This window comes from Chelmon rostratus, chromosome 18 (genome assembly GCF_017976325.1).
Source record: "Chelmon rostratus isolate fCheRos1 chromosome 18, fCheRos1.pri, whole genome shotgun sequence".
NCBI lineage: Eukaryota > Metazoa > Chordata > Actinopteri > Chaetodontiformes > Chaetodontidae > Chelmon > Chelmon rostratus.
Genome location: NC_055675.1, coordinates 6531854 through 6559100, shown reverse-complemented (window position 1 = coordinate 6559100; position 27247 = coordinate 6531854). Strand labels below are relative to the sequence as shown.

The following is a 27247-nucleotide window of genomic DNA, read 5'->3' as shown; positions in this document are numbered from 1 at the left end:
CTCAGAATATTGGCTGTGAATTCCAAATTATGTGTTGCCTTTCTGTCTCACTCTGACGCCACCCCTCCCTCCCTCCTCTCCCCTCTTGCTACCAGCTTTCTCCCTCTTATCTCTCACTCCCTCTTATCTCGCTCTCTTTCTTTCTTTTTCTCCTACAGCGCCGCAGCACTATTGTTTTCATAGTAAAGGCTGGATTGGTCGCTGGTAGTCGGCCGGTCAGTCTGTTTGAGTTCAGTTGCAGTGTGAAAAAGCAACTCGACTGAAGTCGCTGGTAGAGGCAAAGCTTGTACTCGCAGAGGTGTGTACAAAATGTGGCCATTTTTGTGCATTCAAAACTCTATCACTAAACCATTGGTTGTGTCATCACACATATGAGATTATTTGACCAACTAGGTTAGCCCCTATGACTGCACACAGTCCTCAGAGTGAAGCTGCAGGGTTCACACACCCTCCGACTCTGAGCAAAACCTAATGCTAAATATAGGCTAGCCAGCCCTGGAGTTTGACACTTTGGAGGCAAATAGAGAGCACAAGTGAAGCCTGAACAAGAGTGTGACTAACAAAACGCTGGGAAAATGGCTTTAGAGGAGAGCAGCGGTGGATGTTGTGGATATGAAAGAAACAGATGCTGGAAAATGTTGATGGCAGCTGTATTTTTCATATGCTAACAAATTAATCATTGTCTAAAGGAATAATGTGGCATTTTGGAGAATATTCTAATTCACTTTGTTGCTGTGAGTTACATGAGAAGACAGAGCCCGCCCTCTTGTCTGTACAGTAGATATATGGCTGCAGCCTAACTTAGCTTAGACTGGAAACAGGAGGAAGCAGCCAGCCTGGCTCTGTACAGAGGTAACAAAATCCACACATGCCAGCACCTGTAAAGCTCACTAACTCCTTACATCTCATTTCTGTAATCATTACCAACACAAATTGTGGTTTTTTAGGGGGTTGCGTGTTGGACTAGTCCTTTGTCAGGTGCAGAGGCTTCCTGGAGTGCCGTAGTTCGTATTCTTTTATCCTAGAAATCCCAGGAACATGCTTCATTTTGTCAGAAGGACTGATGAAAGAAACCCTCAATGAGAGATAGCACTGAGTGAGAGAAGCTGCTAGACAGGAAGTGACATCACGACTTCGGCTCTCTGTACCTCCTCTCACCACTTTCTAGAACCTGCAGCCCCTCCACCAAGCTAGCACATCCTGCACCAGTCTCCCTCCTGACTGCATGCACTTGGCATCAACCCTTCCCATCCAACTCCTCGTCCAAAAGCAAACTAGTAGAACCTTTGAAACTCGTCTCAATGGGATCTTCTTGGATCAGTGCATTCAGTCATTGGGAGAGGCAGCGCTGCCCAACGCTGGTCCAGCACATAAGTCAGTCTTTAAGTAGCTGCACTTTCTTAGATGGAGACAGATGTTTTCTGAGATCAAAGCACCTCACTTCAGTCAGCAGCATTTTATAATTTCCTCTATTTACCCGGCTCCAGACGCTATGCTGTGTGAGCTTGAGTGATGAGCGGGACAGCTTGTGACGAGCACCTAATGAGAGATCAGAGGGATTTGGAATCGATTGAGGTGTATCTCACACACAAGGCTAGGTGCCATCTCAGCTCCGAAGACACTCCTAAATCCTCCCGCAAGGCTCCACGTTACCCCGTTACAGCCACTCTGTGCTCCTCTGCCGTCTCTCACCTGAACCGCCACAGGATAAAAAGACAGATAGGAAGACAGAGATGGAGTGAGAGGGAGGGGGGGAGTAAAACCAAATTAATAAACCCCCCCCCCCCACAGATTCACATTTTACCAAATTGACTCCCTTTTGGATTATCGACAAGAAGGGGGGGTGATGAATTGTGGGCCTGCTCAAGTGATAAACGTCAACATTAGAAAATAAATCTAGCGGAAAGGCGCCAAAAAAAAAAAGGAAAAAAAATCTTCTGCCTTCAATATCAGCAACGGTGAGGCAGATTGGCTCGCTCACAAACACACACGTACGAACACATATGTACACACTGCAAATGTATTCATGGAGGATTAAGCAAGAAGTTGTTTTTTTTTTCCTCCCTCTCGCTGATAAAGAAATAGGGGGATCAAATTTGAGTGCGAAGCTCCTTCACAGATGGAGTGAAAATGTGAAAGTGAGTACCTGTGCATTTTACCGAGTGCGAGTTTATATTTATTTAATCCTCCTATTATTGACTCTCACCATGACAAAGCTCTATTGACAAGGAGACAAAAAAGACTATATCACTTTTTTATGAAGCTGGGATCATCAGAAAACCAATCTATAGGGATAAAAGATATTTCCTACTGGATGGCTCTTATATAGAATTATTATAAGCGCCGGCTCACTGAAGGTTATAGAGTGTATCTCAGAGTTTTATTGATCCTAGAACGTTCTGGGCAGGCAGCGGGGCAAATGGCCAAGGACATGACAGCCAAGTCTTCCATCTCCTCATCTCTTGTTCTTCTCCTCCATTGCCCTCAGCCATTTCCTCCGTCTCTCTATTGTGGAAAAGAAAAAAAAAGACATATTTTCTATTTTTAGTGTGAGCTCCAGTTCTGCAAAGCACTCCTTCTGTGCCCCAGCACATACACACACACACACACCGACACAGCACATTTCCTGTCAGGTCAGATCTGGCTCCGAAGAGGCCACGGTCCCCGATACAATCCAGTTTGATTGGGCGCCCAAGTCGACCAATAAGGTTATGACCTTTTCATCCTGATGGCATACTTTGTGGAACTCGGAGATGTGCATGCGGGTGTGTCGATCGGTTGGAGATTTTTTGGGCTGGTTCATAGCTTTTGCAAGGGTTCATGGGCAGGGATCAGGGGTTAATTCAGAGGAAAATGGAAAGAAGAATCGATTCTCATACTTTGAACTATAATTTTTAATCAATGCTTGATCCTCACTGCATTCTGGTAATTATTTCTGTTGGATTGTTCACCTTAGATTTTCTGCTGTGTAACTCCACAGTGCCTGCACTGGAGGTATCTCACAGTAATGTCTTTAGTTTATACAGGTTCCATACTTTCCTTCTAATTAGAAAGGAAGCGAGGTTCAACTGCAATTTCTTATGCTAAAATATAAATACTGTGTATTTTTATAGTAATAAATGGAAAATGGAAAGTGTTCAGCTGGTTAACCTTCAGTTAGGTTGTATGATTTGGCAGTTTAAGCTTGTAAACCAAAGTCAAGCCGCAGCAGGTCAGTGGATCGTGCAAATGTGTAAAAAAATGTCCATCTGTACAGTTTTAAAATTCAGGAAAGCATGAAATTTAACAAATGGTGGGGATAATGTTTCGCACATGAATATTTACCTGGCTTTATGTGGATATCAGTTTCAAGATTTGAAATTATGCTGTTGCAGTGCAATCAAAATCAACAGTCACTTTTATCTATCTGTGTTTATGTATAGGTGTGTATATATATATATATATATATATATATATATATATATATATATATATATATATATAAGATGGATCGAGTGGTTTGGGAGCTTGACCCATGCATACTGTCACCATATCTCAGCCTCTGCTGCATCGATTTCAACCTCTCCTATTTTAATCTGTCTCTTGTGAGTCTCCCAACTTTATGGAAGTGCAATAATAAATCACTGGAGTGCCCCTTTAGGAAATTACACAACCTGTAAAATAGAGTATTACTAAAAAAAAATATTTCAGCACAGCCCAAAGGTCATATTTTTCCTGTAAGGTTATGATAATGCAGAGAAGGGGCACAAAGTCAGGTCTCATCAAGTAAATATAGTCAGTGGAAGGTGTGTGTGTAAAATCTGTCCTTGCCTGATAGTGCCCCCTCCGACCTGCCCTCTGGAAGATCTAAGCCTATGGCCATGACGGTGTGAGTCAGCACAAAGGTGACAGATGTCAAGACGGTGGACATGGGTGAGAGCACAGCTCTCTTGACCCACCGAGCCCGCCCTCCATCCCCCCTATGAATTTCACAAGACCCTTTTGATTAAGTTGGTCTGAAGGCTGAAGCCACATGGTTAATTAATTGTTCCCACATTATTGTTAATTTATGCACGTCTCACTTGAACATGCCATACTGTCCAAAGAAGAGAAAGAGAAGGCGGGACTTCCTCTTCTCCTCTCGTGCTGGACAGATGCGCTTAAAAATGCAGAATTCACATTATATCTTTTCTCTGCCTGACAAGACTCACATATTCTTTGATTAATGACCGTTCTTGACACACACACGATGCAACTGCACACATTAAAAAAAAAAAGTTGCTGTTTTTGCAGTGTACCCAGTGAATGAATTGAATTGCCCTAACCTGCGCATGTGTTGGCCATTTTCCAGCAGGCTTCCGCCTGGACAGCAATTAATGTCATTTGGAGCGAAGCGGGATCTCATGACTCATTACATATGCCTTTTGCTCGGAAAAGCCTCTAAGGGGCCCTCTCCTCTTGTGTGCCAGTGCTGCCACTTGGGGGATGGCACAAGTTGGATAACACTCTAATTATAAAATTCACTATGAAAAATGTCTTCTGCAGTGCTGGCAGGGATGAGATTAAACCTTGTTTTGGCTTCCGTTTATTTGAGCTCCTTGTACACAGACTGTATGGATACTGTGGGGTTTTTTCCATTCGTGTTATTATTCTCTAACTGCCTAAAATGCAAGTTTTTCCCCAAGTTTAAAATTTCCTGAATGGCCATCCATTAGTCAGGCTAATGCAGAGGAATCCTTCTGGCAGCAATCAGGCTGAATTTTAAATCTGTTCTGCAGAAATCTGCACTAAAACCAACCAGAGGAGGAAAGAATGACCGATTTTAAAAGTCACGACTGTATTCTTGACATATTACAAAGCGTTATCTGACATTATTTCACAAGCTTAGCTGTCAACTACAGCGGAAAGGAGAGATTGAAATACATCATGCATCTGTGTCAACAGTCTTGCTGAATGGACAAGGAGGCCCATCTGTGCCTCGCATGGCTGATCCTGGTGGACCTCCCCTCTCGACTACTGTAACCTGTTCACAGTCCTGGCTCAGTGGAGCGCACACTGGCAAATATAGAGGGAGGGAAGGGGAGGGAGAGATAGAGAGAATGAGACAGAGGACAGAGACAGTGACGGCAAGAGAGGGGGGGAATGTTGCCGGGGAGCGAGAGCAGCAGACAAGGGCTGGAGATATGGAGAGAGAGGAAAACCAGAGATAAATAGAGGTAGAGAGAGTCAGCGCAGTGTGTCTAATCTCCCCTCAGGGGCGGTGGTGTAAGGACGCCTTCTATGACAGATAAACTCACCTGACAGCGAGCCCGAAATGACAGACACCCACCAGTGGTGGAAAGTAACTAAGTACATGTACTTAAGTATATTTTTGAGGTATTGTATTTGAATTCTTGTGTACATTTCAGAGGCAAACATTGTTCCACTTCCACCACACGGCGTTAATCTGACAGTGTTAGTTACAAGCTACTTTGATGATTCAAATTATTAATACGCACCATGACCAACTGATAAATTATTGAATAGATTAAGCTCCCCAGCAGTGTTTAAAGTAGCTACAATTACCCCCACCATTAGCAGCAACAACATTAAAGCTGTGCTCACATACGAATGCATCCGCAGTTTTAAGCTCTACATCATGAGTACTTTTGCTGCTTTTTTTTTTATGATGGAGCATTTCTTCAGCCACTCACTGAGCCCGACTTGGTGCAGCGTCCGCAGCATCTGCGGGGGGAAAGAGGCAGCACCGAGGTTCTGCACAGCTTAGGTGAAAGAAGAAGAAGGAGAAGATGGTGGTGGTTTTGGTGACGGGGGCAGGTTGAGCTAGCAGGAAAAAGAAAAGAGCGAGTAGAGTAATGTTTGCTCTACTGTGGCGAAAACAGATGGAGAAGGGAGCAGCAGGAGGTGTTGTTTTCATTCTCATCTCCCCTCCTTTCACTCTGCTGAAGATTGTTTAGGTCTTACGGGACGGCCGGAGCAGTCGGCTGAACTGTTCGTCACCCGTTTGTTTTTTGGCTTTTGATTGGGATTATGCACACCAGAGTCCACGCATGAACAATCTTTCTATCTCCCCTAATTCCTTTGGAGTACAGCTTGCTCGCTCGACATTAGCGAAAGGAAAATTGCTTTTGAAAAGCTCTGCAGTTATATGTGTTTTTGTCAGGCTGCACCGCTCTTTGTCTCTTTTTCTGCGGCTTAGTCTTTAGAAATAAAGCAATCATGGGCCCGACTGCGAAGGCACGCTTCGAGGAAGGCCTCAAGAAAACGCGACTTTGTATTCAAACGGAAACCTATTCCAGACCAGGGTCGCCCCTTCCTCTGAGTTCACCTTCTGCCGCACACATCGAAACTGACATCTCAGCTTGTGTGTGCTCATCTCCACCTTTTCCAGAGACAGCCTTCAGTAGGAAGTCAGTGCTTCTGGAGAGTTTTGAGTGTGTGTGTGTGTGTGTGTGTTTGTGTGACACAGCAATGAGTCTCCTGCAGTCTTGTTCGGGAGCGGCAACACAGGCCGACCTGGGACAGATCTTGAGAGTCACTGTGACATTTAAAAACAACCTCCCACTGTCTCACAAGATAGACAATATATTTGTCACTTTCTCCCGCTCTCTATTCCCTGCCCTCTGCAGAACTCTATGTAGTTATCTCTGAATAGAAAAGATAAAGATATATAAGTGCCAAGATATCTATCTATATCTATACTTCTCTCTCACACACATTCGTACTGTTACCGGGGGGGAAATGCATGCGTGTGCACACAGGATCTGGCATCGCATCACTCACGTTTGCACACACGCCACCATTGCCTTTTCCGGCAACCATCACACTCTTGCCACCCGGGCAATTAGAACCACTAAAAGCCTAATAAAAGCAACATGATAAAGGCGTCAGCTTCTTTGATCGTGCACTCTGACATGCTTACAACAGGCGATGCGCATCAGCATGCACGCACGGCTCCCGATGTGCAAGAAGGCATCGGCATAGTCAATCATTTGGAGCCCCTGATTAACATTAATGGCGTTTCTCAGAATTACATTGGCATCTCCTTGCATTCCAATCGCCTAGATTTCATGCCTCCTCTCTGCAGGCAGCCCTGTTAATTGTGAGAGAGGAGAGCAGCAATGAGCGTTATCTGCTGAGCCTTTGATATGCAGTTATCTTTTAGCAGTTTCATATTATGGAAAAGAAAATTGCCTTTAAAAATGACTGCCGCTTTATTACTTTTGGGCCAATTAATTTAATGAAAAATAATGCCTTTTCGAAACAGCGAGGAAAAAATAATTATGGAATAATTGACAAGGAAGGACAGGCATGCAGGGAGGATGTAAGTAGACGTGAATGCAAATTTACCATTATTTTGTGGTTCATACATAATAGTTCGTCATCTTTTTCAGTCGGGCCTCATGGTTAAAACATATCCAGAAGTATAGGGGAGACTCTGTTTGACGACAGCATGCCCTGAAAGTGTCCAAAGCATTCAAGAAGTAGGGCACTCGCCTCAACGTTCCTTGAAGTGGGAGAGACAGACCGACCTAGATTTCCTCCTGTTTATTCAGCCATTTTAGGTGCCGGCTATTCATGTCTCCATTTCAGTGCTCCCCTTTCCCCGTCTTCATGTTTTCTACTCCTGAACACGACTGCTTTTGTTTTTTTGTTTGTTCGCTCTTGCTGTCTTCTTTCTCCCCTGTGCCCTTTGTCCATATTACCTCAAAAACATACATGAAAGTAACTGTAAACGGCAGTGACACATTCAGACAGCTGCTGAGATACCACCAGCTGTTCAGCAGCGTGGGGTCTGATAGCTTGACTTATCTCAAAATCCCCTGGTGTAACACACTCCCAAATTTCACTTTTTTTTTTTTTTTTTTTGCTGAAAACAATCATCTTATCTCATTTGTGCAACCCTGTGTTCATGCCCTGCTGATAACTTAAATACTATATTACTCCATAGTGAAGGATGAACCCCAACAATCAGTCAGTTGCTTCAAACGCGTCTTTAATCAGTCATCAGAGCTCATCATCTTTTTATGCATTCCGGGGAGTTTGGCGCGGTTCTGCTTGATTTAGCACAGCTCTAATGCACCGAACGTGGTTATGAATTGGAAATGAATAAATGCAAAGTGAGACTTGGACTGCTGACCAGTATCAAGCTGACATGACAGCCATGCACACAGAGACGGCATATGTTGCCCAGTGTGGCGTCTGAGCCATCGCCACGGGAGAGCTGTGCCTCCGCTGCTGCATTATGCCCATTCAGGTCCTCTTCCATACGTAGACACATAGATCATAGATGGCACGCGTCCGCCCGAGGTCACAGCGCAGTAAAGAAAAAGTACTGGTGCTGCAAAAAAAAGCAACTGATATACAGTATTTTTACATTATATGGCGTTGTCAGATTGCTTAAAGTAATGCATCAATGCATAAGTAGCATTTTGTACCTGGTTGGGGTGGAGCTAGTTTAACCACTTCACATACAGGACTCCCTCATTGTGGGGCTGCGCACACTCAAAGGGTCTCAAGGTAAATCTGGGGGGCCGTGATAGGATTCATTGGGCAGGAAGAAAAAAACGTTGTGCTACACAAATGTGCCTTAATTTCTCAGACTTTATCTCTTTTTGTGAAATATCTGTTCATTCGACTTGTTTGCACCCTAAACAGATATTTAAATGAAACCATGTGAGGAGTTTCAAGCATGACAAGGAGTCCAAGCAGACACTTCTTTTGTAAAGGGTCACAAGCCAAAAAGGTGCACTGGGTTTATCTTTAATGATGCAGTGTATTTTTAAGCGTGTTACGTGTTTTTATGGAAATAAGTATAAAATACCCTGAAATGGAAATACTTAAGGAAAGTATACCTCGAGCGTGTGCTTAGGACAGTAATTGAGTAATTATACTTCGCTGTTTTCCACCGTAGTTGAAAGATGACAAATGGCAGTGACATAAACATCATGTTTGTGTCACTCAGGCAGGTTTTGTTTTGCACACATTTCGCAAGCCTCGCTAATATATCTCCATTGTAACTGTGTTTATAGCAACTTTATCTCCTTACCAAATCATAATCTTTCCAAGTTGAAGCAATTACACTGCAAATGGTGTGAAGTGAGACAGCAGAAAACGGTGTCTTCAGTGCGTGGTGGGAGGGAGCGACCCACAAATTGATATTATCACAGAGAGACTTGGTGGATTTTAAACTAAATGAATCTCAAATCAAAATAAAATGAATCTCCTCTTCAGTAGACTATCAAAGACAGAGAGAAATGGAAAGAAGAAAAAGGGTGGTTGGGACCACGGTGCCTAATGCACTCCATTCTCAGTTAATCATTTTTCTGCAGCTCTCTCTCTCTCTCCATCTCACCTCATAGCCTCTCTCCTCCTGTACCAGGCTTTTCATTTCTTTCCCTCCACCTTCATCTCTGATACCTCAGCAGGCAAGGTGGAGGGTAGAGTCTTGATCCCACGAAGGTTACCCTTGGCAACAGACCACCTACCCCTCTGCTGCCAGCATGTTTCAGGACGATCCAACTAGCTCTGGCACCATTGTTGGCACCTACCCCCACCCCCACCCACCCCCCTCTCTTGGAATAGAATAGAGGAGGGCCCTTTTTTCTGCCTCATCTTCTCCTGTGATTGGGGAACAAGCACCCCTCCCCTCTTTTACTTCACTTCACCCTTTACAATCTAGACCTGACATAGCCAGCGAGGGATCAGAACACTGTCTGCTGTAGATGCCAGCCATTAGCATTAGCATTTTAACACCTGTTCCCGGGCACGTGGGTGATAGCGCTTCTAATTTTAATGCAGCGTGCAGAGACAACATTGAACAAACAAGGGCTGTGACAAAAAATGTGTGTGTGTGTGTGTTCACGTGCATATTTGTGAGTTTAAATTCATCAGCCCGTCTGTTTGTGCCTGGAAGTGCATGCCCAGAATAGTATGTGTATATAAACAGATGGGTGAGAAGCTGGGGCTCTCTCTTTCTCCATCTCTACGTCTGTCGTTTTTTTTCTCACTCAATGGACTGCGGTCCAAGCTTTGCTCGACGCTCAAAGACGTGTTCGTGGCTACGAAACACAAGACTAGAGAGCAACTCTGCCCATCCCGTTTTATTAGAAAGAGTCTCTGTGGCACGACTTCTCGCTTATTTAGAATTTGGATTTTTTTGCTCCAATAATTACCATTGGTTTTGTTAATTGGGATGATGATCAGCTATCTGAAATAGCAACCGTCGAGGGGTTTGGGGTTGGTTTTTTTTTTTTGCCTTCTCCTGTTCTCCATCTCCGCGCGTGGTTTCGCTTTGCATATTACCTCAGACATGATAGGGAGAGCGTGCAAAATACAGAGGGCGGCTCTTCAAACAACCTGAAATCTTTTGTGTGCCTATTCAAATAATTTCACCCCGTGACTCTTTACCAAGCAGCTGCAGCGATGCATGTGATTGTGACTGAAGGTATTCTCTATGGGAAAACGCTCTGAAAGGTCAAAGATAAAGTCTCGATGTGATTTTGTGTGTGTGTGTGTGTGTGGCACACTGGAACTGTATGCTTTTTTCCATAAATTTGTACTAAAACCCTAAAACAGCCTGTTTTGTTTCAGAAACAGTTAGTAGACTTTGTGCAAACACAGACATTAGAAAGTTGCTCATATCAGAGAACGCAGGATGAATCGTGTCCGCGCCTGATTTATTGTGCACTGGTTTCATTCTGCGGCTACCAAATAGAAAGTGCTCGAATTCAGCAGCACATTAAATTAAATATCTGCCGAACAGATTCTAATTTGATCACCAAGCTGTTTCAATTTCATTAGCCTAGTCCCTAATGGACTTTCACAGCATATTATTCCATCTAGCGCAAATCCCATTCATTGGCTCTTTTTTTTTTCTAAATGAGCCCCCTGGCACACGGGGAGCCTGTGGTCCAACATGGTGGAGTGTGAGGTCACACAAAGCCTGCTTTTTCTTTAATGGTGTGCAGGGCTATAGTGAGTAAATGAAATCTGAATCCACAATGAGTAAATGCAGTCAAACTGATGATTTATGCCCAGCACCTTCTCAACAGCTGCTGTGAAACATCAGTCCAAGCACAGTATTAATATGACCAGAGAGAGGAGTGTGTATGTGTGTGTGTGTGCGTGTGCGTGTGCGTGCGTGTGCAGGTGACTGAGCACCTTTGCTTTTGCATATGGCCTGATTGCATGTTGTGGTTGGCCGGCGCTCTGTGCTTTGTAATGGTGCAAATGTAGTGTAGCAGCAGGTCAGGCAGATGAAAATGCACGGCTGAAGTTTTACCACGCTTCTGTGGTTTAGCAAGCTTGTAATTATGCAGTATGCATTATAATTACTTCAGCTGTGTAGAGTCCTAACCATAAACAGAGACAGAGCAACACTCAGCACCTTTGAATGAATCTGCTCTCTAGAAATGGTGTCTATAATAACATGTTGGAACAAAGTAATATCTGGTCATATATTTTATGAAGGTCCATAATTGGATGGAAAGTGGAAAATAGATTTCAGCTGCGCTGTTTGTGTCAAAACTTCGAAGTGAATGAATAACTTGGATGTTTGGACTGAGGAAATGCATGATTCTATCTTTTTTGCAACAATCAAACCTAATTTGCTCTTTTAATATGACATTTTTTTTTAAATATTTGAATATATGACATATACAGTAGTGAAATGTTGCAGTAATGCAGTGCTCAACACAGCCACATCACCAACCTGACGCTAAGTACATTTGCAGCAGTATTGCACTTAAGTACAATTCTAAGATGCTTGTATTTTTGCTCCTTTGCAGCTCTACTCCACTACACTACAAATATTGTACTTTTTACACCACTGCATTTAATTGAGAATAATTATGAAAAGGATGTAAAATCAACTAGTTACTAGTTACTTTGAAGATCAAGATGAAGTTTAATAATGCAAGATGTGATCAACGACTACATTATGATGTAATATTAGAAATTAACTTTATTCATCCCTGAGGGGAAATTCACAAGCTCCCCATCAGATAAACTACATAAAGTAGTTAAACCAGCTACAACATTAAAGTGATGAGCGCATTAATGCATCAATAATTAGAATCCAGTAATACATATTATTCTGAAATATGCCATTCTCCATACTGAGTGTTTTTACACGACACTACCCTCTGGTATTGCTACTTTTACTGCTGTGCAAGATCTGATGGCCTGGTGAAAAAAAAAAGCCTTTTTTGAGTGAAGATATATTAAAGTGAAAACATTTATATTCTGTAGTTGTTGAAATTAGGTAAAGATTCATTGTCAGTGCAGGATGCGGCGGCTGAAAGTTCTTTCAGGGACAGTGACTTCACAGAGACAGTGCAGTCAAGGCACATGCAGTAAAGTATAGTAGCGATGATTAGGATCAGTGCAGTGTCAGTACTCCAAGTTCCAAAAGGCTGAAAGTGATAGTATGGAGCTGGAGAGGACTCTGCGGTAACATTGATAAATGTTTTCACCGAGCCGTCCACCATTAGTGTCAGGGCAAGTTACAGCCACAAGAGCGGACAAACAGGAAATAGAGAAAGAGTGGTTGTAAATAATTGATAAGGCTGACCCTGCGCGATTCATATTCTGCAGCAGAGGATCAAAGAGCGAGACTCAGAGTTTGACATTGAGCTCGAGCGCAGGAGTCAAAGCCATTACCGTCCCCGGCAACGCTGCTGCTTGTGTTTATATTAAAAATGCAATGACTCTTCCTCTTCGGTCCGGGCTAACACTAGCTGGCACTCCTGGGCATTAACCAACTGGCTAATGGACTCACCGGTATTACCCCAGCAATTATCTACCGTAGCTCTAAGTAAAGCAAGGTGGAGGCCATTTTGTTCCTGTCCATTCGATGAAGCTGTTCCTGGCCCTCTCAGGTGTGAAATATAGCCTGTGTTAGACCTCTGGGTTCTTTTAGGTGTGATCAATATTTCAGAGGCACCAGGCCTCTGCGCCTCGTATCCTCCCACGTCGCCTTTCACAACGGCTCTGTAGTCGATTATGAATGTCTGAATGAACCTTTGAGCCAATTAATGATTAATGGAAATTCACAGTTTTCAGAGGGATGTTTATTTGAATAGTGCATTAAGGCCGTCACCGTACAGATCCAGGAGCCCTGAAACCTGCAGCCTCCGCTTCTAATGTGAGAGACCGTTTCTGCAGAGTTTTAGTCCCACTGCGGCGTGTATCTTTCCAAAATTAGTGTGGCAGCACTTCACATGCATCACCGCTAAGAGCAGCTGCATTTATAGCTAACTGTGCTTTATTCATGACATTAAAACGTGTATTTCTCAACCTTACTTCTGTTTCAAGACTCTCTATCCCTTTCATATTTATATTGCCCACGAGTTACAGTATACCAGCTTAATTAAGCCATCAGTTCATTCTAATAAAAACAAACAAAAACATGTGTACAGTAGCCACTCATGACATCCAGCCATGCACACAGTTTTGGTTTATTTGCCCAGGCTTTGAGATGTCCGTCTCTGAGGATTGTCTGCAACACCAATACCACAGAGGATACTGGAATTTGTTTTGAAGTGCTCACAGCATCGACAAATTACATTTAAAAGTCACAACTTTTCTTTTTAGAGTCACTGGCCTTGTTCCTGTGTGTAATCCACAGAACTCACACTGCCAGGTTTTCAAAGAAACGACTCTCTATCAAAGAAATAGCCCCCATGAAACCTCTTGACAGTGTGTTCTGTGGATTATCCAGAGTTACGGGGACATTGTTTTTAGTAAGACACATTGCGGTTCAGGTTTTTCAGTGCGCTTATTCAATGCTGTGAGCGCCACAAATGAAGGCTGGTGTTACATACATGTTTCTTAAGGTCAACAAACCGCATGAAAAGATCAAAATGAGTAATGTGTCCATTTCTCACTGCTGTTCGACCTCAGCACCCTGAGTGTGGCAGGCTTAACTCACAAACAATAAATAGTGCATTTGTTGGGGACTATTTTCAGTGGCGGACTAATACACATTTTTTGCTCTAGTGAGTTTTTACATGAGCAGGATGGTCTATGTGGGATTTAGTCGAAATAAATGACAATGCCCATGTTGTAATGAATGAACATGTCAATCAGTGTAACAATCAGTGTAACAATGTGGCTACTTGATGTGTTCTCACATCAACAGCAGAGCACACATATATCAGGCTTTGGATACTCCTAAAATGCTTGCAAAACTATTGTTAGATTTGGTCTTTTAATGGGATTTCTTGACAGAAAAGTCAGAAAAATGTCAACAGACTTATACTTTAAATTCCATTTACCTCCGTCAAATTGGGGTTTACGTAGAAAGCTCTCAAAAGCTTAACAAATAAGATCAAAACAATCACATCGAGATGCTACTAGAGCTAAGTGGCAAAATATATTTTTGTAATTTTTGGGGAACCCGTGCTTTTACAAACAAAGCTTGATTTCCAGGTCATGATTGTGGGATTGTGACTGCAGCAGGGCGTTTCACTTTTTTACAGTTGAAAGGTTTGATCCAATAATTCACAAGATGTTTGGTTGTACACGTTGTAGATGCACTTTGTGCCACTGATCCGCTGATATTATTCTGAAATGGAGAAAATCTTTAATTAGGGCCTTCAAGACCACAACAAATATACTGCATGGGCTCTTGCCTGGCTTTAGGCCTGTCGAGTTGTCAGTACATTCTGTGCATGAGGAAATGACTTGCACACACACACACACACATACAGACCCCTCTTAGACAGCCTCTAACATCCTACCCTTTAGCAAATTTCTGACTCTCGAGCCTGATGCACACAAGAACAGACAGCTACAAATCACTGCTCCGTCTATGAGTTATCTCTGTCAATTACTGACGATAAATGACTTCGGCACTGCGAAGGCCAGGTGCATCAATCCGCCGCCTCGCACATCGTCCCAGCTTCTCCACTCTATTGATTCTGCTTCCACTGTTTCCATGATCCAGTTTTGATGGCCCCTGACCACAAAAGCTAACTTGAGCGCTGATGTCAGATGAAAGGCTGGATATGTAACCCAAACTCCCACCGTGGGACATGTTCACATTCTTGATATCAGATCTTCCTCCTTCCCAACTGAGACTTAATATAGATCCGCTGGAGTCGTCCCACTCCAACCACTCTGTGTCCGTACCCGATTTCAATCAAGGTTTGATTGCAATGTAATACGTTTTGTGGGGGTGGGAAACTCCCACTTTAATAACATTCTCTGACCTTAAAGTATTTTCAATGCACAGCTTCTTATAGAGAATATCTGCCACATAGATCACATAAATCTATTCATTTCTTTCTCCATACTCCTTTTGGCAACTTTTTTTTTTCCTCCCCAGCAGAGCTAAATGTGCTAATTCTGCCCCTCTCAACTCCATAAAATGCCTCTCAGATCTATGTATCTGTCTGGGGTCTGTGGCGTAGCAGGATGACCATTCAGTGAGCTGGGGATGGGGTCTATTGTGAGCCTCTTGTCCCCAGTACAGCAGCTGTCTACTAAGGCCTGTCTGTGATGGCTGTCTGCAGGATCGCCCACCACTGCTTTTGAGCGATTCTCTCTCTTTCGCTCAGCCCGGGGCACCGCCTGTGTTGGAGGCATTGATCGGCCCTGAATTGGATTGCGGCGGGCCTTATTACTGATGTCAGTGTGTGCCGGGTCACGTGGGACCGCTGGAGCTCCTCGTGCCAAGCCCGGGCCAGCTCATAATGGAGGGGGGAGAGGGGGGCAGCCGCTCGCTGGAATTACATTTATCAGTCTTACTTACACAGAGTGTGAACACAACATGCCCACACATACTGTACACTTCAGTGACGCACAAACAAACCGCCAACATAATCTCCTTCTATTCCTATAGCGGTAAAACAGTCAGCGTTGTTGATTGGCATTGAATAGAGAGTGTGGGAGCATGCCTGTGTATGAAAGGGCTTTAGCACATCATACAAGTAAATTACCACTTTCCCTACTGTAATGTCATATTTAAAGTGTTTGCTTTGAGGGTTAGTGAGGGCGACTGATTGAATGTGTGGACGCAGCTTTGTGTCTTTTTTGCTGTGTGACGCTACTGAAACACAGATTCTTTTGCACAAGGTTACACTCTATGACTTTGTGTGTGTGTGTGTGTGTGTGTGTTTCGCCCTCTGTTTGCATTCGAGTGTGTGGAAGTGTGGAAGTGATTCTCCGCACATCATTTGTTTACGCCTGGAACAGTGGCCATCATCTTTTCCACTAAGAGAACAATAGCCATTTTTCCCCTTTGCTCGGGAGACAATGAAGTGCCTTCCCACCTCGCGAGCGACAGGCCAATAAAAAACGTAATTGGATCTGTCAATCAAACATTGCTGCAGCGCCGGGGTGGGCTGGCAGGTGGGTGGGTGGTGGTGGCTGAGGCGGGAGGGTGGCCGGACAACAGGAGTAGTGCAGGGAGAGAGGAAAGAAAGAAGAGAGGGATTGCTGTGCCATTGTGAGGCACCTCCACACACCGTTCCCTCTCTGCACACCGCCCGGAGGCACTCAGCGACGGTTACAGAGGTGTACAATTGTTGTGTTTTGCTGTTTGTTTGTACCAGGGCCAGGGGGGTGACGATCTGTCTTTGTTTGTAGGTATTAGTGGGTCGGTGATGTGGCTTTGATGAGACTACACAGGAGAGCCGGGCTGCCAGAGCCTCTGAAGGTCACAGTGGATGTACAAGTGCTGATGTGTCTGTCTGTGCTTTGTATGCGCCCAGGCCGTCAGACATAGTGGTTTTTTCCTACCAGGGAGAGGTCCTGTCATTAGTCAGGAGAGCCACGGTGCTTTAGCAGTATTTTTCATGGTACAATACACACAACACACACACTGAACATCACCTTGTCACATTAAATCATCAACATACCCGTGTGTGTGCTTACCTTAGCCCGTCTAGGTGCGTGGACTGTGTGTATTTGCTGCAGGATAATCGGCGAGCGTGCCTGCACGCCACTGTGGGCACCGCGTGCACTCGTCTGTCGCTCTGTGCTTTAATGACAACTAGCTAAATTAAGAGCCCATTTACAGCTTCTCTGACGGAGACGTTAAGTGTGCATTCAAATATTCTGTTTGTCTGGCTCCCACTCTGAGCCCGTACCTCGGCTTTTAGGAGATGGCTTTCTCGTGTCTTTGGTGACATTCTTTTTCCATTATTAGGCGAGCTGGAGGTTGTTACAGAGGAGAGCCGCTCTGTCGTTCCTTGCTTTATGGTCTCAAGCACACTGTAATTCTGTGCTGTATCTCTTTTCATGAAAAGACAGAGGATGTTTTAATTGTAAGTACGAGTGAGGCATTGAATACAGTGCATGACTTTAGACTGTCTTGGCAGGTAAAAGGACTTGTTGAGGAAACTGCAGTCACTTCAGGGTTGGTGGACAACTTTCAAGCCTTAAAAGCTTGAAGGCAGATCACCTTTCTGGACGCACTGTGCCGACACCAGAAGTGCTAAGACACAAAAACAGGATCCTAATGTAGGGAAATGAAAAGAGAACTGTCTGCTTTCTTCCACTGTCCTAGGTGCTCTACTCAAGGAATAGAAACGTAGGAACAAACTTGATTTAAAAGTTATTATTTTTTCCTTATTGATCTCTAATGTGTTTCTTTTTCCTTGTTATAAAAACAGCAAAAAACGCAGAGTGAACGAACTCAGCAAAATGTGTTGCCGGATAACAAAACTTAAAGACTAAGGGCCTGCCGGCACCAATAAAATGACACGCTTCATTTATTACTACAGACTGCAGCTTGCTATCATAGTCTGGTGTAGTATTCTAGTATTATATTCTTCGACCTGGGGATTATTTGAGAATGTAAAAGCATGAGAGACTTTAAGTATAGGTTGGCCTTATTAAATGCTCTGCTATGGTATTAAGAGTCTGTAACATTAAATAGAGATCCCCAAGTTTAAGTGTGTCTTTTACGTTTTAGTCTTGAAGCCTTTCAGTGCTCTCGTGCCGATGAGCGTTGTTAAATTCAGCTTGATATCATCTGGGTGTGTACAGCATCGTCAGCCAGGGCCAGTGTCTCAGCTGATCGGTCAACTATATGTGTCTGCCCCTGTGCAAGCCTTCTTAATTTTGGTTTTGTTATGTGAAACGGCCCCTCTGCTTCGGGCTTCTAAAGTAGGTAATTACAGAGCGAGATTCCCTGTGGGGGATTAAAACAAATGACACAGAAAGCACAGCTCTTCCCCGTCGCCGCTCATTCAAGCCCTGCCTCCGCTCTAAAACCTTTTGCTTGTAACACCTACATGCCCATGAATACGCAAACAGTCGCGATAAAACACACTGGCAGCTCATGAAAATTAGTGGGGTCGAGGGGAGAGGAGTCAGGAAATGATGGGGAGGGATCACGATTTATGGACACGGTAAAACTGGTTCAGCTTCAGGAGCTAAACAAAACATATGGTATTCATGCAGCTTGTAAGGACCGCAGCAGAAAAGGCATCTGTCCTGCCAGTTTTGCAGTGACAGGCTGCAGGGAGCATTACTCATCATTACAATCTCTGCTGGCAGCCTATTTTCATCACATTACAGTGGTATAATGAAGCGTAGCGCGGTAGCGTCCTCAGGTTCGCTGAGTAGTTCACCATTAGCACCAGCCGAGGGCATTCATCCAAGTAGCTTTATTGAACTTTTTACAGTTAGTTTATTGCATAATTAATTAATTACTGCACAACAATAGCTAGAATCTTGGCACAGTGGCAGTTCAGTTTTTTTCATTGGTGAATCAGACAGATTTGGTGCGACTTGTTCTTGCTCCTTGTGTTTGGGAGGAATCTCTGTACAATTCTGTATTCAAAGATTTGGATTCATTCATAGTCAAAATTGGACTAATCACTAAATCACTAACTCTGCTCTTCTTCTCTTTGTGTCTTTTCCAGGAACAAGGCAAAGTAGGCGTGACGTTCAACATCGGGACTGTGGACATCAGCGTTAAGGAGGCAACCACAGCAGTAAACGATGGCAAATACCATTTAGTCCGATTCACCAGGAACGGGGGCAATGCCACGTTGCAGGTGGACAACTGGCCAGTCAATGAACACTTCCCCACAGGTACTGCCGCTCTTATTCCTGTGTCTGGTGAATTTCTGCAAGAGTTAGAGTAGAATTCTAGTTTAAAAAACCACTGGACACCACCTGTTTATTGAAGCAAAGGGCACGACCAACAGTATACAAAAAGATTCACTTTCTCCTGTTCTTCTTAGTAAAGCATCCCAGAGGACGAAGAGTCATGCCGGCGCATTAACTGGCACACACTATGCTCCTTTGGCAAACGCCTCAAAAATATCTACTTTCATGCCCTCGCAGCTGACTCCACAGGAAAGGAGCACACCGAGCTAGAATCTTTTGTCTTGCAAGAGGCATTAACTGTGCAGCATCTGGCCAGTTCATTTCAGGAAAGGGATTAAAAGGCACCAAGAGGCATTTGGTCGTCGGGCAAGCAAGGAGAGGATAGAGGCAGAAACCAAGGGTGGCCTGTTGGCCAGATAAAGCTGCTGCCTGCCTGTATCTCTCATTCCCAGGTCAGCAGAAGCGGCACAGCAGCAGAATACAAATAGGGTCATCAAACGGAGCCCGCTCCATTTGGAGGCTCAGGCACTCCCTTCATTTGGCACAGAGACGTGCTGCTCACCTAGCAGGGTGAGGGAGTGAGGGAAAGGGTGAGAGAGGGAAGGAAGGGAGGAAAAAAATCCTCTCCCGCTTCTACTTAACACTCCATTAAATTAAGTTGGCTCTCATGGTCTTTGATACCTGTGTCTCAATGCCAGCCGGCTTAGGAGAGGCCACCTTTGTTTCCTTGTTCCCTATTACCCACTCTTCAATTTCACTTAGTCAAACAGAGCAGACGCTCAGGGAAGCAACATGGGCACAAAGTGGCAGTTGAGGCAAGGAGAAGTTGGGATGACAAAAGATAATATGAAACTCCATTGATCTCTGAGGTGAAATTGCGCCACAGCAGCAAGACGTAATTGGACAGAAACAGACGTAGAATAAATCGACAGCGTCGAAGATTAAATAGCGTTACATTACCAGATGTGGAGCGAACGTGAACAGAAACGTCTCCAGAAACACAACTGCGCTTCACCAGCCGAAATAGCTCACTTTCCAAACAGCAGAAGAAAAGAAACAGAGTAAAAAACGCTGATGATACCCAGTGGTAAGGAGCAAACAAATAGGAGTTGATCCCCTTCACTTCTCGGCCCTATGTCTCAGCCGCCCTACAGCGTGCTCCTTGTTGCATGCCTTCACCGAGGACAGGGCAGCATCTTCTCCTGGCGTGACCTGGCGCTGTTTCGGTTTGGTTCAATGCCAGCGCAGGTGATGTTAATCTCTTCTGTCTCTGGCTTTCTTTTGCCGTCGGCTGTCTTTCGCTTTTCTTTGAACAGATAAAGTTAGACGGGTTTCATAACTGCATTTCGGCCACACTTTTTACCGAGAAACTCCTTAAAATGTGGCACACAACACGCACTGGAGTGACGTCTCCGTCACGTGCGGATGAACGCTCATTGAAGGAAGTGGACTAATCAGACAAATGTCACTGCATTGCTGCGCTGAGCTGGTTGCCTCGTCCTGCTGCTTTCAGTCTCGGCCCCGCAAGAATTCTCCATCTTTAATGGCCAGTAATTTCAGATAACATTCGAACACCTACCACCTTCATAATTACCTCAAAGCGCCTTGTGCATCAGCGTTCAGTGGTTGTTTTCTCAGCCTTCTATCAATACATCTGTCAATATCTGTGATCCAAAGCCAGCAGCTATTCAGGAATGACTGCTAAATGGGGCTTGCGTCTCAGTTTAAGCAATGCACAACAGAGAGAAGTCGCCTTTTTAGCTTTGGATTCCCTCCAAGTGATCCCATTGAGGTTTGTTCCCCTTTCTGTCCGCCTGCCATTGTCTTGGAATGGAGTTGAGGTCGAGGGATCGAATGCGTGGTAATTTCTTTTTCTCTTCTTCACAGGTAATTTGCAGGGCACTCAGTGATAGTAATTCAACGATGATTGATTTTTTTTTTCCCCCTCGCCCTCCCTCCCTTGTAAAGGCGTTGTCATCTCATGAGTAATTACATGTTAGGGTGCAGACTCATCGACTGCTTTCTCACACTCCTAATGCTCAACTTGAAGGCAGCAGCCGCCACAAGGCTCTCAGGTCGTTCAATAAACAGTTACCGGATCTGGGCATGCCCTCTCTCCCTGGTAGGGAATAGGTGAAGACAGAGGTGTTGGTGGATTGCTTGTCATTCAAAGCTGCTCGCAAAATACCCTGAGGCGTGTAAATTGGACATCTCAACAGCAGTGTTTGAAAAGTTGGCCCACCGAAGTAGAGTAGAGGCATCAGGATCTACTTTAAATGGCAGCAGGAGGTTTTCACACCAAGACCTGAGTCCTAAGTATGACTAGAGCAATGTTGGGCTGGGTTTACTGCTACGTTTTGGTAGACAATTTTGCTTTTTAACTTTGCCCTTATTTTTGTTGTTTTGTCCATCATTCCTAACAGTTATAATAACATTAGAGTCACAGTCAATTACTGATTATATAGATTCGTCAGATGGGGCAAGAAGCACGAGCAGTCAGACCATCATGTAGGTTTTAAACAGAACTCCATGTTGGCTAAACGTATTTGGAAAAGAAAAGAAAGATAAACAGTAAAATTCGAACTCAAACCGGCCGTCACACTTTACAGCAACAGCGTACAACAACTGTCTGGTTCAGCTTTAACCTTCAGTGCTTGGTGTAATTGTGTGCACACAGTTTCAGTGTGAAATAAGACATCATTACCAACATAACAGTTGTGCTCATTTTTAGTCTTATCTTGTAGATAATCTAACTAAAGCCTGTTTTTTTTCATACTTTGTTTTATTACAGTTTCCAATTTAGCAAGTTCAGAATAAAAGACACAGAAAATAATACAAGGGAATTAAACTATAGAACAAAAAGATAAAATAAGTAAGTCCTCCTTAAGATTTTATCACATTGTTTAGATCTCAGGCGCAAGAGCAGGTGACAAGTGGGTCATGTTTAACGTAGCACCACATGCGCATAGACACACAGATGAGAGTAACTAATGCTGCCATGTACATGACCATCATGAATGTGCTGTATTATATGAAAAATTATGTTACAGGTCGCAGCTGGAGATGCACCAGCAGCCCTTCAGGAACTGACTGAGTCTATGCATCCTCGTCTTAGACCTTATATCTGAATTAATACACGTACAAAAAGTGGTCGCCACTTAATAGGTACACCTGTAAGATTTAATGCAATCCAATGAAACAGCATGAATTCTACCTTCACAAAGATAATAGCTGTATGTTTATTAATGAGGTAATAGATTGCAGTGGTTAACTGGACTGCATTATATTGAGAGGTGTTTCGAATGCCCAACCCTTTTAGAAACATGAGGGGGCAGAACCCATTTCAATACAAGGTAAATAACATAAAACACCACCACTAACTGTGGCCTCATTAATAAACATACAGTTGAATTAACATCTAACATTGGAAAGTTTGAACAAAAATTGACCATTTTAAGCTTCACAAAGGTAGAATATGTGGCAGAGCTGTTGTATTGGATCACATGAGATAATGCAAACTGGTCACTGCTGGCTCATTTACAACCCGTCCATTTGTTTTCTTGCCCCATCAGACTTCACCGTTACATTGTTCTGTGTTCAAAGATCTCAGCACTTTGACTTCGGTTGGAGTAATCCTTTAACTTTTTCATACATTTTTTTGTTTTGCTTTCATACGGGCTGACATGTAATAAAGATCCTAGGTCGTCGTGCCCGCTAAGCCCACAAGACACCTGCTTCAGCGTCTTTTTCTAAACTAATATTTAATCTACACACAGTTTACCAACAGTGATTGTCACGAACAGATTTACAAGATAAAAATTGCGCAGTGTGATGCTGGTAAATATTGAGGAATAAGACAGAGAAGGACTTCTGCGCTTCACAGTCTCATTCTTCTATACAACAATACAGCCACACTGATCCCATACAGCAGCATTTCCATCAGGCTTCTGCAGCTTACACGTGTTCATTGTGTGTGTTTGTGTGTGGGCGTTGAATGCACGTATGTGTGTTGACTGCTTTGTCTCTCCCTTTCTCTAATTATTCCTCTCCTCTAACAGTGCCCTCTCAGATCTCCATTCTTTTTTTGTCCTCAAGTTCCTTTTTATCCCCGTTTCTCGTCCTTTTCCATTCGCTGTTCATCAGGGCCGCGCATCTCCTCCTGCAATCGTGTGTACTTTTGTGACAAGCTACATTACTGCAGGGGCTTGTCTTTGTTTAGTGAGAGGGTTCCAATTTCCTTATATAACACTCCGAATCCCTGCACTCTTTGATTTTGGATTACATGATCTTTTTGCGTGAGTTTGAATCTTTGAATCTGAAGACCGAGCCAGGCGGAAATTGTGCATCACACTTTGCCGGAGCTGGCTGAGGTTCAGGCGTTGTCTCAGATGAATGACCATTGGCCTAACTACTCTGCTTGCGCCTCGGGGAAAGTGCGTCAGTGTGTGTGTGTGTGTTCCAGCATTTGTGGTGGCTACAAGAGGGTCGGTCATAATGAGAACGGCCTTGTGTTCATTTTCAGTCACACATGCACTCAGACACACACAGACAAAGACATGGATGCATGCACCGATGCACACCATGTTACAACTCCTGCAACCTGAAACAGACACAATGAGTTGTACCGTTTCAACATATCTGCCAATCTTTGTCTTGAAATACAGACAAAACAATTCCTCGGGAGCAAGATAAATCCCCACGCGTCCCCGGGGCCAAACATGATTAGCCCTATCTGAGACACAATCTCTGTCGCTCTCAGAACTCAGACTAAGCTGAGTGTCGAAGCCGCCAGTCTAATTCATCCTTTCAACACCATAAATTTCAGAGCGACCTGATAAATGATGAATTTACTCTGTGGCTTTGTCTGACATCTGAGAGAGAATGGAAGGACGAGAGAGGGAAAGCAAGCTGGAGAAACAGAGCGACATGGGTGAATAGAAAAGAAATGCAGCCACTGAGGGAATACAGTCGCATTTAATGGAGTAGATGACAGGAATAAGTTGACAAAAGGGAGAAAGAGCTGGCATATAGACAGATAGATGGGTGGAGAAGAGGAGAAAGGGAATAAAGAGTGAGTGAAAAGCAGAAAAATGATACCAGAACAGTGGCTGCGGTTGAAGCGGCCTTATTCAGCCAAGAAGAGCAAGGAAGGCTGATTGCACTGGAGAGAGACGGAGAGAAAGAGAATCAGAGGGTGCAGACGAAGAAGAAGATGATAGCTGGATGGATGGCGGGCTGAGGAGGAAGAGAGAATGCAAAGATAGTTGGGTGGATGAATGAAAAGCCAGAGAGAGAGAGAGAGAAGGAGAGACTGAGATGAAAGTCAGGTGTAGATTGGAAAGCAGGTGGGTGGCGCAGGATATTCATAACCAGGGGGCTGCAACAGCTAGCTGTGGAGTTGAGCGGTGGAATGATGATTTTTGGACAGGGCCACAGTATATCAAATGTACTCATCATCCCCAAATGGAGAGAATGCCAGGAGCCTGTCACGGTAGCCATTTTCACAGTTTTGATGCGCTCTCAGCACTGGCCCTGTGATGGAACCCCAGCGAGATTAGTCTGGCAAGCTGGCTGAATAGAGCGAAGCCACCAACCAGCAGATGACTGTCGCCGTGCCAGTGTTTGTGTTGACTGAATGGCTGCCACCAAAGGGGAAACATTTAGACATTGTTTTGGCTGGGAGAAAAAAAAAATGGTCAGAGAGAGAGAGACACACACACAAACTGCGTACAAACACAAAAAAAATGCAACAAATTTTAAAAATGTAGGACTTTAGCACATTTACACAGGTCTGCATTCAGCCAGTCAGCTGTGCAGGTGCTTGCAATACACTTGACATATTCTGAACATACAGTGTGTTACAGAATAGATAAGAAGTTGTCCAGAAATGCACGTAGATGTTTGTGAGTGGGCAAAAAAATGTGGATTCACTTGCAGATACAGTTGTCAACAGCGCACAGTAGGAATAATGAGGAATGATGTCTTTTTTGTGTCACTGCCATCTCATCTACATGCATGGATCGAAATTAAAGCCCCTTAAAACGAAATAAGCACCACCACCAACAACAACAAAACATTCCACAACCCTCTGCTTCATGAAGACTGCGTGGGTGTGGTTTTAGCAGATTTGACAAACCCGTAACTGTCAAAACATTCTGATCTAGACGCTGTTAAATCCTGATTGGTTCACATAACTACATGACGTCGCCTTAACTGAAGCCCACAAAAGCAGAACTTTGTCATGTGCAAAAACCCAACCTGTTTATAACTTTTTGTATTCATAAAAGAGCTATTTGCTCATAGTATTCAACACACAGCATGCACTGAGGGCCTTTAAAGATCCTGTGGGGATCATGGTAAATACTAAAACATAGTGTAACAGTAGCTCAAGAAGAGAAGAGCCATAAATGCAGTGAAATGCATTCCTTGTTCAATTTATTACCTTACTGTTCAACAGAAAAGAAAAACTGTAAATTAAAACTAAAAAAAGTTAGCTTGACTTTAGCTTGATGATAAAAAAGGCGCCCAGAACTACACAAATATGCACAATGACGTCCAGAACAAATCCACTTATACCTAATGCCACAATATAATATATGGTTATCTACTAATTATACTAATCGCTATAAGCCGCTGGTCATACCAGACCAAGTAAGGCTGCAGAGTGTGTCGAACTGAACGAGGCCTCATTAACTAAACTTTTTCTTTTGTAAATGAAATAATGTGTTGTATTTCAGAAGTTACATACTCTTGCAGGAGTTGAATCAATTTAAGGAAGTAATGGTAGAACTTTATAAACCCTTTCAGAAGAGGTTTGTGTGAGTTGATTCATATGGGTTTGCTCGAATATTTCTTAAAGGAAAATATAAAGAAAAGAGACATTTGCTTTCAGTGCCTGAGATTCATAACGAAACCATTGCAGACCCAACTAAACAAAGTTTCCATACCAAGCACACAACTTTTATCTTCATTGTTTTTCTAAGTGCACAGGAATCTACTGTTAGTTGTATGTATGACCCAAAAACTGTTGTGTAGGTTTTAGATTAGACCAAAATGGACTCTTCGGCAGTGACAAAACATCAAACACATAATAGCGCTAAATTGCACTTTCCTCATTTCAGAGCTGAAAGGTTGATGAAAAATCTTTGAAGAAGTGTCCATTCTGCTTTGAAAAAGAAAAAAAAAAGCCAAAACCTTGAAGGCAGAGAGATCTTATAATAAACAATAGTGCTTTTATTGGCAAGGTCATTCATTCTGGAGTCACCTTTAGAAATTGAATATCAAACTGACAAACTAGAGAGATTTTTCTCATTAGTTGGACAATTAGCTTGTGGTGTATTCATTACAAGAGGACTGTCACCTCATTAATCATCTAGAACAATGTAAGGACTATACCTGAGACCCTGCCATTAGCAATGCACGGCAAGCTTTTCCCTGTGTCTCTCTGTTCCAGATGAGATTCCTCTCCCGGCTTGTAGGAGGCCTTTTATTGTCCCTCCCCTGTTACTCCCACCCCACTCCTTAACCTACTCCCCCAAACTCCTCACCGTCCCGTCTGTCCCCTGGTTTCGCATACAACGACCGTGCCTCCCTCTGTGGCCCTTGTCCAGAGGAGAGTGTATTTGGCTGCCGCACGAAACCTGCTTGAGATCAAAGGAATGGGGAGGGAGTCCTGCTAGTAGCTGATTAACCTGCTGGCGCGCTGCAGACACAGTCCTTTAGCTCCTTGAGCTCCCTTGCAGCCATATCCACACTCCTGCCCAGCTGGCCGTAAACGGAGCTCTCGGCTGGCTTCTCTCAGCATACGACGGTACGGTAGAAGGGAGCGATAGAAAGATAGCTGAGGGAGGGAGAGGAAACCGAGACAAGCTTATGGTTTAGCGAAGCACTTTGGAGCATAAGTGAGAACAACGCAATTCCAAAGCAGGTACGCAGTAAATAATGGAACCAAGAGAGAAATTAAATTAAATGCTCTAAGATGGTCTATGTTGTAGCGAGAAACTCTACGGTCACACCCTCAGTCAGGTGGTCCCCATGAGTCTGTGTGTGTGTGTATGATGATGTCAACAGATGAATCACCTGAGAGAATTCTGGCAGCCAAACTCGACACATTCCAGAAGACCTTTTCTCACAATCATGAAGCCTTGCCCTTTCACTTGTGTTATAAACGACGCCGTACTGGTGCCTTTTTTCCTTGCCA

General features: G+C 43.8%; 1 protein-coding gene across 1 annotated transcript in view; it reads left to right on the top strand.

The window, feature by feature from the left end:
• The window catches only part of LOC121621573 (neurexin-3b-like), a 200720-nt gene that overhangs the window by 139567 nt on the left and 33906 nt on the right, over positions 1-27247 (top strand). Inside the window, exon 13 of the mRNA XM_041958047.1 lies at positions 18858-19029. Within this exon, the coding sequence (XP_041813981.1) occupies positions 18858-19029 (172 nt within the window). The remainder of the gene's footprint in view (positions 1-18857; positions 19030-27247) is intronic.